At 34.4% G+C, this 17300-nt stretch overlaps 1 protein-coding gene across 1 annotated transcript in view; it reads left to right on the top strand.

Moving 5' to 3' along the window:
• LOC122803875 (kinesin-like protein KIF28P) overlaps positions 1–17300 on the top strand; it is a 251684-nt gene that overhangs the window by 52520 nt on the left and 181864 nt on the right. The window contains exons 4-5 of the mRNA XM_044073555.1: positions 2350–2385; positions 15392–15613. Coding sequence (XP_043929490.1) covers positions 2350–2385; positions 15392–15613 — 258 coding nt within the window. The remainder of the gene's footprint in view (positions 1–2349; positions 2386–15391; positions 15614–17300) is intronic.

Genomic DNA, 17300 nt, shown 5'->3' with positions numbered 1-17300 from the left:
GAGAGGCCTTATTTTCATATCATATCTCCAAAATTTGGAATCCATCCCCCAGCCCATTCTTGGCACAGCTAACCCCTATAAATTCAAAATTCTTCTTAAAGCCCATTTGTCTACAAACTGGCTATGCTCCTGCTCCACACAAGGATGAGACCTCAGTATGTTATTTTTACTAGTTCTTTCCAGCCTTTATCTTTCCCCATAAAGCTTATTTCCTTGTACATTCCTCTTTTCTTCTCCCTTGAATCCAATTTCTAGCCTATTTTACCATTCTTTTTTATTAGTATTGCTTAAATCTGCTGAGGGTATCATTCGACTCATAGGTAGAAATACATTAATAAATTTAATTTCCAATTGTGTTGCATTTAAAGACCATCATGAGTAATTAATTAATTATTACTACATCATTCATACTTCTATTGTTGCATCATCTCAATTTAAATGTACTGCTAATTGTTATGTAACTTTTTGTCTCTTCTTAATATGTATTTGCTGATTAGTAAGTTACCTCTTCTCTATATTTTGTTCCATGTTAACACTGTATTTTTGTTTCTATGTAATTTGGAGCTTTTCTCCCCTGGTCCCCACTAAAAACGGACCTTTTTTGGCTCAGTAGGTCACTCCTGGTAAACAAATATTAAATAAAAACAAATAAAATAAATAAAAAACAGATGTATTTATTTATTTCTGCCTTTTGTCTATGCCAGTAATCTGTCTCTGACTTTCTGTAATGTAAAAAACATATTATGCTGTTTTTCTGACAGCTCTTGCCAAGTGCTTTAAGACTTTGAAAGACGGCAAAACACCCTTTTACCTGCATAACAATAGTACATAGTGCAGATTACACTCCATGTACTATAAAAAATTATGATTGGGTCACTGATCATAACTGTTTATTTTGTGCTCTCAGTATGGATGCCAATATTTTTGCTCTCTAGGTAAATTTCATAGCACTCATGTCTCAAACGCATAATAGTGTGGTTACGATCAGATACCCAGTCACAATCCTCTATATTTATGCAATAATCATTGCTGTCTTATTAAGAGAACATTTTTCATTTTTCACGTGTGTCTGTGTGTGTGTGTGTGTGTGTGTGTGCGCGTGTGTGTGTGTGAAATGCACTTTCACAAGACATTGTCAGTATATCTGTGGTTAGAGTATGCATTTGTAATTCTAACCAATATGGCAGAGCTACAAACTCATCTTAATTTTATTCAACCTCTATATAGCCACGTTTGAAAAATTAATAGAAAACATGGTATACAATCAGCTTATAGATGTATAAATACACTATATTTACCCTAGTCTAATATTGAGTTATGAAACAGAAACACTCAAACCTCCTCTAACACACTTCCTGACACAATTCTAACTAAAATCGACAAAAGCTATCTTACTGGTTCCCTCGTAATTGATTTCACAAAGACTTTTAACTCCATGAGTCATAGCCTTTATCTGAACTGTTCTGTGTCCTCCAAATTCCCAGATTTGGTTCATCTACCACTGGAGTTCTTAAAAACACAGTCCTGGCTCCAGTTCTACTCAGTACATTGACTCTTTGCCTTCTAACCTCAGCCTGTCCAATTTAATCCTATACTATTCATGTAATAGATATATTAGTTACTCTGAGTATGGTAAAGCATTTCAGTTACTTTGACTGGGTCACACTGGCTCTGAGTACAGTGCAACTGTTTGTTATGCTTCTATTGCAAACCCTGGACTGTGGCTGAAATGAGACCTTCTGGGATTAGTCCACTACCCCAGTTAACAAAAAAACAAGCCAACAAATAAACTAATAAATAAATAACTAAATACATACATAACTGCTACATACAGATAATCTAAGACTGTAGACATTTTTCTAATTGTTAATCCATGCATGTCTGTGCATTTGTGTCCTGTGTTGTGCATGCAGCTTGCTTTATATAACACTGAAGCACTTCATTATCTGATGTGTATTTCACTGTTGCAAAAGATTAAGATGCCAGGGAAATGTTTTTGTATTTATGATAAATGCACGGACATACATGGATTAACAATTAGAAAAATGTCTACAGTCTTAGATTATCTGTTTGTAGCAGTTATGTATTTATTTAGTTTTATGTAATGGTTGTAGATTTCTGAGTTACACCTTTGGTATGGAAACAATATGTGTTACTCCTAAGTCACCAAATGAAGAAAAATGTTTGTGTAAGATACTCTGCAAAGAATTTGTAACATTTTCATATTTTTCTTTAATCAAAATTTCATTTCATTAATCTTAAGAATATTTATACTTGTCTATTAAAGGAACAGCTTGTTTTCACCAGAATATGATTTTCCTTAACTCTGTTCTTTTTTTTTTCAAAAAGGTCCACTTCAGTATGCTTGAAATTTGTAATGAGCAGGTAAGATCACACTTTTAGTTAAAGAAAATCTTTTTGTGCATCTTCACTACTGTTATCTGACACTACAAATCTGAATTGTGGTAGTGGAAATATAATATTTTTAGTTACTTCCTTACATTTTATATTGTGTTATAGTTTATTTGGTAGTCCTCTGTTAATACCTTCAAAAATGAAAACATTACTTGACAGTGTGCTTCTCCAATGGTGAAATGCATTATGGGCTACTGAATTTCAGGAAGTCCCTGTGATGCAAACATTAGAAAGAAGGCGGTGCTTTCAGATTAAAGACATGAAATTTTCTAATTGTTACTTTAATAATTTGCTAACAAATCCATAAATTAGTCATGAAACTCTGTGACTAACATTGTCAGACCATCATTCTTCTGAAATTCCTCCACCATATGAGCTGGTACTTAGACTCAGGACATGAGAGTCATTATTACGACTTTATCCTTCTATCAATGGAGCCAGGCCTGAGAGGGTAAAAATAAAGGTATGACTTCTTCCTTGTATGCCTGTATTGTTGATCTTGTTAGCAACATGTCCTCTTCAGGTATACTAAATAATGATGAAGGAGTCACAACAACTATTCAAAGTTACTATCATTACAAGTGAATATCACGTGCATCTAAAGTTTAGAGAGATATGCTTCAGTAGTCAGGATGGACTATATTAATACACCCTTAATGAGGACCATAAATGTATTTGAAGAAAGAAAAGTAACTTATAACATTGAAACTATATACTTAAAATCCATCTTAATGATACTCATAAATAAAAAAATAAGATTTACATTACAGTTTTAAAGACAATACAATTGATAAATTCAGTTATCTGTTAAGTACAGTTGTAGTACACGTTCTTAAACATTTTTTTTTTTCAAACTATCACCATTACTATAGCATTCACATTGTTCATGCTATCACCAAACCTGATTAAAAAGCAAGCATAATGGAGTTCACACATGTTTTAACTACTTTGGTATCACACATATTCTTATGGCACTTTTATCAGACTGTTACCATAATTATAATATATTTCAAACATAGCTTAATAATTTCCAGTTTACCAAATAAATTTTACTTTTAAACCCCTTAATGAGGTGATTAACCTTTTACAAGTTATAACTATGTATAATTCATATGTGTCAGCACTGAGGCTAGCTGATGCCACAAAACTGAGAAATCTCCAGTTACACATTACTTTTCTAGAAGATGTGCTTCTAACCACATATAATGAACATTGTGCTTTTTCCATACAACTAACAATGACAAAGGCCAGTACAACAGCCACAAAGTCAAACTGAATGGTATACAAAATCACTGTCCCCTTACCAAACTAATGGCATGACTTTATAGGTAATGGGACTGCTACCAATCATAAAAAATGAGCTACAGGGGTATCAGTCTTAGTTAAAAACAAACTGACAAGTAATAATATGCAGATATTGTTATTCCTTGCATACGTTACTGTATATGACACTGGAGATGGCTAAACTCTGGTCCCTCTACTCCAACTTACAACAACCATTTCCCAGTTATGACCCATGCCACACATTTAGCACAGCACTAATGAATTAATGAATATAAATGTCACAAAAGACATGTAGACATTTATAGAAATGTGAGATGTGTGTAACACAGATGCAGTCTTCTATCCTTGCCATAACTAAATCCTGGTAAAAGGTTTACCACATTGCATCCCAGTACCTCCAACAAAACTGTCCCTGCTTCCACAATAACAGATCAGGTGAAACACTGGGAAGTAATGTTCTCTGCTAATTATTTATTTATTTATTTTATTTTACATTTGTTGACCGGGCTAGTCTAACTGGATATATGTCCATTTTCAGTAGAGGCCCGGGGAGATAAGCTCCAATAGAACAGATATCAAAAACAACAAACAGCTAATATACACACAAAATTCATAAACATTATTAACAGGAAAAATAACTTTAAAGGAATAGATTCAGAGATTATCATATAAGCTAGTCAATCAATTTATAGTAGAGAGTAATGTAGTTAAAATTATAGACAACAGGTTGTTACAAATACAAGAAGAGAGGCATGATAAACAATAGTTACTATAGTAAAGGTAGTCTCTATGATGCTAAGCTTTAAGAAAATGCAAATAAGGGTGTATAGTAGGACTAGGGAATGTTGTATTCAAGGAGAGTAGGACTTGAAAAGAGAGAAGAAGAGGATAGGCAGAGGCAAGATAGAAGAGCTAATTGTTTAGTCAGGCTTTGTACAGTTAAGTTTTTTTCTCCTTCCAAACCATTGAGTACAGCAACACATCCACAGACACTGACCCTAAATGGATTATGTTGGAACTCACAATAAATAATGCAGTAGCAATCAATATTATAGTAGTTTACATTCCCCAATCAGCTACTATAGCCAGGCACAGTCCAGTCACCATATTGACCTCTTCCATCAAAATCCAAAAGATGAGCAAAAATAGTCATTCTGGAGAATATTAGTGTAAACCAGGAATGCCCATAAAATAAATAAATTAATAAAAATAGAAAAATACATAAAGATTACATCAAACAAACAACAGATACTGCATGTCTTGGTTTGTCCATCAACCTGCTAGAAAATGTTCTCAGCCGTAATCTACTTTAGTTATTGATCTAATTACATCCAACTTGACAGACAACCCACATTACTTTCCAATAACCTTCCATTTTGGTTCTTCCAAGCAAATTTTGAAAAGACTAACCGTGAAAAATATGAAATCTATCCCCGACTCAGCTCAGCAAATCACAGACACAGATGTAAGTGTAGCTTACTGGGACAATTTCCTCAGTGATAACAACACAAGTACTGATCTCAGCATCTTTTACAAACTACTTAAGCCAACAGAATGCAAACTAAACTATTTCCATTAAAATTTAAAGCAAACACTTTTGTATCTATGTGGATATCTCATACTATGAAATAACTGCTGAAGCAGGGAGACAGGGCTCATCACAACTGGAAAGCTGATCCATGTAGTGCCACAAACAGATAATGTTTAATGTCCTCAAGAAAGAAGCTTGCATCACAACAAACTCAGCTAAAGCTATCCACATGAGAAATAAGCAGTATTCATTTCACACCACTCCCAAACAATTCTGGAAGTCAATAAAACCCCTCACAAATAACAGCAAACATGCTGCCAGCAGAGTAGATGGATATGGTAATGATATTTTTAAATTCCTCCAAAGACCTGATCACAGCACCTCCTGTGTCATCAAAGACATACATCACACACTGAAGTCCTCTTACATCCCCAAACTTTACAAAAAATAGCACCTTATATTAATTATTGGAACTGTTACCATTCTACTTCAGGAATTTTACCACTAAACATACAAAAACAGCATTAAAAGCTTAGATGCATGGAAGTCTGCTAAATGTTCAATATAACATTCACAGTTTGTCAAAATAGCATCACATCACAGGAGTAATTTCTGGAGACATCCTTTGCAAATGAAAACATGGTATCAAAGTACCCATAAATAAATCCAACAATCCCAAATACACAACTGAATACTCACCTACCATGATACTATATCTTTTTGTCAAAATCTTTGAAAAACAACTGTATGACCAGCCTACAAACTATATCTGCAAGTATTATTTACTTTCTAACATGCTAAATAGATTCACAAATGGTTGCAAAACCCACACAGCATTGTTTAGAGTAAATAATGACATTTGGGGAGCAAAACAAAAAATAAACTTACTGGGACCCTCTTAATAGATTTAAAATGCTCCTAAAGTATTCCCTTCTTCTTAAAACACTCTCCAGCTATTGTCTAGCTAATGTGCCCTGAAGTATAATAGTTCTCTTCTAACCATAGATATTTAAGAATACAATATGGCAACTGTAACTCAGAAAATGAAACTTTTGCCACATGAGTATCTGATGAATCCATCTTAGGCCATGTCTGTTTTCCATCTTTATTACTAACTTCTCTCTTGACATACCAACAACTAATTGTACTTCACATGTAAATGATAATATTCTTCACAGATCTGACCTCACCTTATCCACTCTGCAAGAATAATTACAAAACAGCTTCACAAATTCTGGAATTGATCACTGAGGCTGGACCTTGCAACTAATTTTACTAAAAGTAATATGATGCTATTTGATGCTCCACATTCACTTAAGAACTACCTTACCATGAAAATATTACCCCTATTAGGCAATCCACGTCTAATGGTAACAGAGTAAAACCATCTCAGTATCTTACGTGATCAGCATGTAACTTTCACCACACATACTGAGCATATAGCTCTTCAAGTTTAGATATACGTATAAATATACCACTGTACTAGTCCAAGATGCTAGAAAAATAATATCAGCCATAATTCACAGTGCAGAATGTTGTTTACTAACATATACCCTAAACACAGTTCATAACATACTGTCATTACCAATATCAACAACAATCAATGGGCTATGCCAATTTATAACCATAAGCCCACAACACCTTGCTGTTATCAATAAGTGCAAGGAGTGCAACTTTACAAAGTCGGCAATGTAAAAAATGCTAAACTGCTCCTTCTGTTCTCTTCTAAACTGAGTCACAAATAAAGAGTAAATTTATCCACTCAAACTCAAATTAATCCATTGCTCTTGTAGTCTTCATAAACATAAAAGAAACATAAGAGAAAAAAGAATTTCTAGATCCATTCCCGTCTCATAGAATTTATCATCTGAAGAAATTAGGAAGATTAGGGACTTAAGAAATTAAAAAAAAAATGTTTCAGCATCTTAGGTTTACAAATTAGCATGTTTTAATACAGGTTAACAATTACAGAGTAGAGTATTAACAAAACAGTGTTTGCTTACACTGTCACCACACAAGTGATTGGTTCACTGTATAAATGTTGCCTTTATGATTTAACTTTCTAATACAAATTTGTAATCTATTTGTTCATGTTGTCTCAAGTGAAACCAATAATAATGACCAAACAATCTGCAACTACATGAAAACTGTGTTTCTGAGATATCCGTGTGTTTTTGGTATCCCTAAAATTCACAAGAGCATAGAGAATCCACCATTGAGACCACTAGTGGACAGCAGTGGATCACCAACCTATGCTTGTACAAAAGTTGTGGATGCTATATTGCAGAAATATCTAATTAAAGAGTCTCAAATCTGTAAAGATTCTTGGTCCTTCTTAGAAAAGATAGGATCATTGGAGTTTGATGTAGATCACAATTTTCTCACTATAGATGTGAGAGACTTGCATACTAGCATACCTCATGACATAGCAATGGAATGGGTGGCCCTCATGCTTGTGAAACATAACGCAACCACTAGAGAAATTAACTTGGTTTCAGTACTTATGGATTTAGTATTAACTAACAACTACTTTATGTTTTCTGATGAATTATTTTTGCAAAAGATAGGAGTAGCTATGGGGTCCTCTATTGGGGGTAGCATAGCAAACTTAATAATGGCATATTGGGACTCAGATTATGTTTTCAAGAATGATAGGTTCATTGATACATTAACATTTTATACCAGATTTTTGGATGACATATTCATCCTGTTTAAGGGAAATGAAGATGACAGTGAGCTAGTCTTGGATTACCTTAATAATACTACTGATTTTCTCCAATTCACGTCTACATTCAGTTACAACACCATTGCATATCTAGACATTTGCCTAAACAAGAACTATGTTTTGAATACTTTTACAGCTAGGATATACAGGAAAAATACATACTCCAACACTTTTTTGCACTATACTAGTAGTCACCCCTTTCATCAAAAGAAATCTGTTATTAAGGGGCAACTAGTAAGAGCATCTAGTATGGTCAGTTTGGATGACGAATTCCTTGATGAGTGTGGAGTAATTAAGAACATGTTCCTTCACAGAGGGTACCCCAAATCACTTTTAGACATGCTCATTCAGGAGGTAATTGACAAAAGAGGTAATAATACATACATGCCTCTTTTAAGTGTCAAACCCATTGGATTACCCAAAAATCCAGGAATTAACCTGGAGGTAAACGTGAATATTAATGTTAATAACTATACAACTGAAAATACAGGTTATATGGGTACAAATACATCTACTAATTTCATTACTACTTATAGTATACATAGTAACCACTGTTTAGCTATTTTGAGAAAACCTGGGATTTATTTAAGATGTACCCCGATATTTATCAGAAGATAGGTGAAGGTTCTAGAGTGACCTTTAGGAAAGGAAAAAAATCTTAAATCTTTATTAGAAAAGCAGGACATGGCAGTAATAAGGAATCCTGGCATGTTCAAATGCTTGAATTGTAACTACTGTAAATTTGTGGATGAAACCAACTCTTTTCAAGTCAATAGTACAAAGTTTAAACTGAATGGTAGATATAATTGTAATTCTACCTTTGTTACTTATATAGCAAGGTGCATATCCTGTGTAGCGTATTATATTGGTAAAACAGAAAGAAGATTACGGGACAGGATGTATGAACACCTTTATGCTATAAAGAAGTGTAAACTTGAGAATGCATTGGCAAAACATATACACAGCCATAAGGATCATTGCTTTAAATTTCTAGTTATTGATCAAGTTAAAGTGGACATCAGGGGAGGTTCAAGACCTCTCAAACTTGAGGAACTGGAGTTAACCTGGCAGGTGAGATTGAATGCATACAGTTCCCCAGGATTGAATGATGCTTGTTCGATCAGTAGTGTGTTGAAATTAAATAGTTTAAAGAGGTGAATAAGTATGAGTACATCAAGTATTACTAAGCACGAAGTGCAATTCTAGTTACCATTACATACATTTTTACATTTTTAATTCCTTATGTACTGGTATAGTCCTATTAACTAGGTAGCAGTCCTTCTTTCTTCTTCTTTTTTCCCCCTTTAAGGATTTGTGTATGGGTGTCTCAATTTAAATTTAAATTTTACTTTTATTTTAAACTTATGCAATATTGTTTTTTAATATATATTTTTATCATGGTAGCAGTCCCTTGAAATTAATATGAGTGATTACTTTGGAAATGTAATTTATTCCCATATTTAGTAAATGGATACATATTGTCTCTTTAAATTTGTATTAATTAATTGAGGTTTGTGTATATATATTAGGGTTGTATCAATTGACTGTGTTTCTGATGAAGTCAGCTGTTTGAGCTGACGAAAAGTGCTTCAATAAATCTGTTCATTGACTGCATACTTGCCACCACCCATATTTTTTGTTTCTTGGTTGTTGTGCCACTTTTTGTTTATTGAAACCAATAATATGTTTTGTTCTACAGTATTTGCCTTGCAGAAATTATGCTGTCATTGTCAAACTGGCCAGGGTTGTTCCTTAGTCTATGAACCAGACCATCTGTCTTCAACAAACACAAAAAACAAACAGATATATGTTAATTATTTGCATTTATTTATAAGGAAAGCCCATCTGGGTGGGAAGCCACTTTTTATTAGAGACCCAGGAAGAAAAGCATTACAGAAAATTGAGCAGTCATAAATACATAATAAAGTAAAATTTAAAAATAATTAATGCATCAAATGTTTAACTATTGCAATACTGCATTACACCAAGAGTAAATGTTTGCTTCCACAGGAACTGAAGTAACTGAAAGAAAATTATTTTACAATAAATATACCAAAGACAAGTGAGTTTCTATGTGTTCTTGCTTTTCTCAAGTACTAAGAAATGGAAGGAGGAGAAAGGAGAATTGAAAGGGAAATAAAATGCTGGGATTAAGGAATTAAAAGTACAGCATAGAAAACACAGAGTAAATAGAAGTTATGGAACATAAATCAATAAACAAGCAATACATAAAAAAGAATACCATAATATTCTGATGTTATGTTATACATTATTCAGTATAATGGTTTATACAATCAATGAAATTTGACTCAGCTAAATTAGAACTCAGCTTTTATACAGGAAGATAATAGACTTCATTTTTTTTGTCATATCAAATATTCTTGTACTAGATATTACTGGGAAGCAGTTTACTTGACTGCAGATGAGCTGACAATTATATTTTACTGAATCCATTAAACTGAAGTTTACTGAATTTCATATGCAGTCATGACAGGTAAAAGAATGACAGGGATTTGAATGGAATTTACTTTCTCTTAGGATTAAATAACGTAACTAAAGAAGATGTGAGCTTGGAGGTATTATATAAAGTTAAGAGGATGGGAAACAAACCTATTATTGTATTTTCTTTGAAGTGCACGCTTTTCAAAGTGGAGGCTCCTCTAACAGCTTTTATCTTTTCATCAGTTTCTCCATTCCTTGGATTATTAACTTATTTAAATTTTTCCCTGATCCTTAAGAAGAGGGTAACCAGTTAGTAATTTAGTCATTCATTGCTTTTTTTTTTTGTACTGTTTCCTTTTCAGGACCATAGGGTGTTATAGCTGGTCCTAGCAAGCAATGACTGTAAGGCAGAGAACTGGTATTGGTGGAGATGATAATTAGGCAGTGTGTGTATATGTACATGCAAACACTCACATGCACACACACACTCTGTGCACACAACTATGAGCAATTTAGGAGGATTTCCAATTTAGTAATTAGGATTTCTTTGGATCTGGATGAAAACTGGAGATTTCAGAAGAAAAAAATAAATCACATGAACACAGAAAGGACATACAAACTCTGAAAAGAACGCATTCCTGTCAGGAAATGAGTTGGAAAATCAAGTTATGTGTTTCAGTGTAGTTTATTTATTAATTTATTGTTTGTGTGTTTTCTTTCTTTTTTTTTGTTTGCATTATTTGTATTAATTAAGACAATCCCTCCAAGCTGGTCCTTTTTTATGGCAGGTAACCACTAAGAAAAAAAATAACCCTCCAAGCTATGTAGCTAATATAATATTAAAATATTGTAAATTACATGCTCATAGCCCATAGAGCACTTACAAAGTTGCTGCTGCCCCTCCCCCATTTAGGTTTCTCAACTCCCCCCCTTCCAGGTCTTTTTGTCCTTTTGGATATCTGATAGACCCATATTCCCTTACCTACTCTAGTACTGTCTTATAAGGGTCCACAGTTCATTTATTGAAATATGACCTTGACTGGTTTAGATTAAAATATTTGCTGTTCAGACACATGTGACGGTCCTTTAGGAAAGTAAGCGTATACTAAATATTCTTTGTTTAAATAAGAACACTGAAATGTTATCCCTGAAAGCTACTTTCAGCAAACCGATAGTATTTCCCTTTCTCAACTGTTATGTGACTATGGAGTATATATATATATATATATATATATATATATATATATATATATAAATTATGTGTATATATATATATATATATATATATATATATATATATATATATATCTCTCTATCTATCTATATATATATATATATATATATATAATATATATATATATATATATATATATATATATATATATATATATATATATATATATATATATATATGTACATAAACCACCAAGAAGAGACAACTCAGATCCACACCAGTGATTGATTTAGCATTTTCGTTTTTTAATAAAAACTTCTTCAGAATCACCATTACCATTGATATAGTTGAGTTATTTACATGTATACCCCACCATGAAGGCTTGTCCTTACTGGAAGAAATTATTTATGAAAATGGGACACTGTCGAGTGATGAATGCATATTGATTATGCACTAAATTGAATTGGTATTGAAATATAATTATATATATTTTAATGGTGAATTTTTTCACCAAATAAAAGGTGTGGCTATGGGTGCAGTTTGTGCACCCACTTATGCTAACCTGGTTCTAGCAAAATGGTAGGAAAAATATATCTTAGACTCCTGATACAAAAACAACTGGAGTATGTATAAGAGATTCTTGGATGATATAGTTATTCTTTGGATTGGGTTAGAGGATGAAGTACAATGTTTTATTGAATTTTTAAACAACCGCACAGAATTTTTAAAGTTCACTTATAATTATTCTGTTAATAATTTACAGTACCTTGATGTGGAAGTTTATAAAGAAAATAATGCCTTTCACTCTTAGATTTTTAGGAAAAAATCATATTGGAACACGTATTTACATTTTAATAGTGGGCACCCACCCATGTTAAAGAAAATATTGTCAAAGGACTATTTATTAGAGCAAGTCGTATGACTTCTAAGAATAAAGATTTTATTGTTGAGGTTGCATTGCTTAAACAAATGTTCAAGGATAGAGGCTATCCTCACAATTTATTGACGAAAATTGAGAATGACGTTATGAAAGAGAGGAATGGAAGATATGGGCCTATTTTAGGTCAAGATGTTTCATTAAGTAACTTTGCATGTAGAAAGGAGTCAGATGACTTTGTCAAGTCCATTATATTGGAATATAATGGGGGTTCAGGATTAGTTCGATACATTCTTAACAAAGAATGGAATAAATTCATGCTTTTTACTGATTTAGATGTATTAAAAAATGAGAAAATTAAAGTTGTCTACAAAAATGCAAGAAATCTGAAAAATTACCTATATAAAAATAACAAGATTAATGGGAGTAGTAATAATAATAATAATAACAAAAAGAGATTTGGTACATTTAAATGTGGCCGATGCTGTCAGTGTGAATTTATCAGTAACAAAGAAAGCATTGTTTTAGAATGTAGAAACACTACTTTAAATAGTATGGCATATTATAATTGTGAGTCTAGTGGCCTCGTATACTTAGCATTATGTCAAGCCTGTCAAGCTTTCTATATAGGAAAAACAGAGACAAAGCTTAAAAGGAGAATTTATGAACATATGTGTGATATACAAACTAAGAAGGACAGTAATGCCTTGTACAAACATGCACTGGAATACCCTAGTGCTTTTTTTAGATTTTTTGCTTTGAAAAAAATTAGCATGGATAAAAGAGGGGGCATGTGGGAAGAAACCATCGAATACAGAAAATTGTGGTGGAAATTGTCCCTGGAATCCAACAGGAAACTGGGCTTAAATGAGCATGTTTCCCTTGCCCCACTGATAAAAGTGAGAGCAGCCAAATTAAGGACTGCTCCCTTGGCTTCACTGGCATGCACATAGCACTTTAGTTTTTATTTATGTAGGTGATATGTTGCCTTATATAGGATGTTTTAAAACAGAAATGTTTTTATGGATTAAATTATTACATTTTTAATTGTGCTTTTCTGCTGTTAACTTTATAGCTGCATTTTTACATCATGTGTCTTGTTTTCATAGGGTTGTGTCAGGTTTCGATTCTGCGTTACAAAAGGTCTGATGGAAAACATTTGACTGAATTTTAATGGATCTTTATTGGATAATTAATTTATGATGTCTTTTGTTTTTGAGTATTTAACATGATGAGTTATGCTTCAGCCCACATATGATGAAATTGTTGAAATGAAAACGGATTTTTAACTACATTAATGGTGTTTTTTATACTTCAATAAAAGTGTTTTGCTGCATTAATTCCCTCCGAGGCTTTATTGTTTCACTTTGCGAGGTAGTTCTCTGCTTCCTTGTTTGGTTTTAATCACCTCGTTTTCCTTACTTTGGTTAACCCTGTAGTCTTCCCTTATATAAGGCCCATTATTGATTACAACACCCCTTTTGCCATGTACCTCTCAAAGCACATGCAGCAGATGTAGAAACCACAGAGCTTCCTCATCAGGAGAATCCAGAGCCTCAAACATCTAACATACACAGGCTAAAAGCCCTATCCTTCTACTCCGTTTCATACAGACTCCTCAGAGGTGACTTCTGTCTGGCATACAAGGTGATCATGGACCCCACCTTGATGGGACTGCTGCATATCTGCAAGTCAAGCTCCACTCAAGTAACTCGCACACGCGGCCTCAACCTGGTATGTGACATCAACAAGACTTGTTGGTGGGACAGATTTGTATCCCAGAGACTCCCCCATCTGTGGATGTCTCCATGTCAAGCAGTGTACATCTTTACCCCTTTTTAAGTGCAACCTGGATAACTGGGTGGGAAACAGAAAGAAACACCCCTGGGATTCCACCTGTGTCCCTGCTGGACAGGGACATTGGGTGCTGACTTGTCTAAACATGGGCTAAACTCTTGTCTAGGCTTATAAGGTCCTCAGGGCCAATAGCCTAGTAACCTTCTATGATGCTATGATATATCACATTTACTGTATTTATATTACTTTTGTTTTTTTGCCAGGACAAGGCTGTGAAATAACCACAGTTAATCAGTACATTTAGATAGTTCACAAATACGGAATAGGTATTTATGTGCATCTTGGTACATCTGGGAGGTATAATGTCAGTTAGTGCCGAAGATTAAGACTCTGAGCTGATAATGATCTATTTCCTGCAGTCATGAGCACAGGATTTGATAACATTTGCCGACTGAATGGCTCTGAACAAATCACTTAACTGGGAAGTTCTCCCACATTGCCCTTGAAAAGGGATACTTTGTACAATGGGCTTAGCTAGCTAGGAAACAGATAAAATAAATAACTTTACTTTGGTTTTCCAGTTCAGCCTTCTGTGCACAGCCTGTATACTTTGACAGTGTCTGCATAGTTTGTCATTGGGTATTAGAGTTTGATCTCATATCTGTATCTGACGTGTGTGTGTGTGTGTGTGTGTGTGTGTGTGTGTGTGTGTGTGTGTGTGTGTGTGTGTGTGTGTGTGTGTGTGTGTGTGCATCCTGCAATGGACTGGCTTCCTGTCTAGAGTAGTTCTTTTCCTTACCACCCTGAGTATCAGAATGAGCTCCAGCTTCTCTGCAGCTCTGAGCAGGCAAATAAGATAAAGAAGATATGAGAGAATGAATGAATGGGGTTTACGCAGCTGAGGTTCACAAAATCTGCATATGTTTAGTTTTTTAGTTGTAATCTCCAAATATACACTTTTCATTTATGATCACTCACTTTCTTAAATATTTATATGAATGTCTTATTAATTTAAGTTGGCATAATGTGTGGTTATGTTTCTTGGTACTTATTTGATCAAAACCTATATACTGATTGTATAATCTGCAAAGTCCAATTCTGTTTTTTGACAGTATTCAGAATTACACCTTGTTCTTTAAATTTAAGGTGATAGATCTTTTAAGTAAAGACAGAAAACCTGGAGGTCTACGAGTTCGAGAAGGAAGACATGGTTTTTATGTTGAATACCTTAAAGCAGTGCCTTGTGACAGTCATAAAAAAATAGAGGCTTTGTTTGAGGAAGGATTAAGGAATGGGAACACTACATCTACAAGTATGAACACCTCTTGTAGCAGATCCCACTTGGTGATTAAGATACATTTCAAACAGGTAAGGTTTAGAAAATATCAAAAATGGCAGCCAGTGAAGCTAAAATAAGTTAATTTCTGTTGCATAGATAGTAATCATCTGTAGTATTATAAGTGATGATTTCTATTTGTATTTGTTAACATAGTTAAAAAAATCATTATTGCATAATATTCTATGTGAAAAAGTAGACCATTTAAATTTCATGAATAATATAATTAATAAGATGAGCTGGAGGATCTGTATGCCTCTGCAATTCTTGAAGATATGCTGTCCGTAGTTTTGTGCGCCTGGAGAAATTAGCCTTGGCAGATTGGTCTAAAATGATGTGCCACGTAAACTGCAATTCAGAATTTCAAGCTGGTCTTCCACAACGATTGGTTAAATCAGTTGGAAAATCTCAATGGAGCAGTGATACTGGGGAAATGCCTCTGGAGCCAGGCCAGGGGAGGGAGCATCACCAGTGAATACCTAATGGCCAGGTGATTTAGGTTGCTTGGTTGGGTTCAACCCAAATGAAGATGCATGGATCTGCTATGTAGACTCATCACCCAGAAGAATAAGGGTGTGAATCCTGTTCAATGCTACACTAGTGGCAGGCAGGAGTAGGCAGATGAAGATAATTTGCACCCTTACAGTGAAACTGGCTGTTGGGATTAATGTGTCACCTCACGGGGGAGAGGGGGGGGGTCAGAGCTGGCCTGGGAGGTTAAAAAATTTAAACAAGACATAGTTGGTTTTACCTTTATAAAAAACATTGGGTATAGAACTAAACATATTGCTGGGCTGGTCTATCACCTACTCCAAAGTTGCCCCTCAGGAAAGGCCCTGGATTAATCTGTGGATACTCACAAGCCACTGACTGTCTGATGCACAGTAGGAGTTTTTACCAGTGGACTAGAATACTGCTTCAGTGCTGCAATTTTTGGAAAGTAATCTAGCCCTTTACAATCACACGTCTATGTTAGTGAGGAAATCATTCTATGTTACACAATGTATAAACAAAGCCTTGGCATCTACGTCCAAGGACTTCATTGTTACATTGTATTCAGCTCATCAGACCTATCTTTGAGTACAGTGCCCCCTTTGGTATGTACTTAACCATGCACATCCAACAAATGGAACATCCATGGATGGTTCCACAGTAAAATAATACATGGTGTAAGTAACATGATCTATGTAGACTGCCTCAAAGCCCTATCCTCATATTCCATCTCCTACAAACTGTTTAGGGGATATCTATGCCTGGCATACGAGACATCTTAGAACCCCACTCTGGTGGACTTCCTGCATATATACAAAACAAACAGCACCAAGATTACCCATTGTAAAGACATAAACCTTACCAGTGATATAAATAGGACCAGATGGAAAGACATATATGTATCCCAAAGATCACCTCTTTTCTGGAACAGTCTCTCCATCCATTTGAAGCAGAGTCCCTCCCTTAACTAATTCAAGTGTGACATGAACAACTGGTTGGGAAACTGGAAATTCAACTGTGGTTTGGCACCTGTGTCTGTAATGGACACAGACAGCCTGCAAATGTTTCATCTTTCAGGCTTCTCTTTGTAATTTTTTTTCTCCCAAGCCCTTGCTTATACTACCAAGAGATTTCAAATACATGGCTAGACTTTAAAAGGCCTTAGTGGTCGTGAGCCCAGTACACACCTATGAACCTCAGATGGCTGTTTGTGCATAAATACCTAAC

Source organism: Protopterus annectens, chromosome 6.part0 (genome assembly GCF_019279795.1).
Source record: "Protopterus annectens isolate FY-2018-M chromosome 6.part0, PAN1.0, whole genome shotgun sequence".
NCBI lineage: Eukaryota > Metazoa > Chordata > Ceratodontiformes > Protopteridae > Protopterus > Protopterus annectens.
Note: the sequence above shows the minus strand (reverse complement) of the source record. Positions and strands in the feature narration are given on the sequence as shown.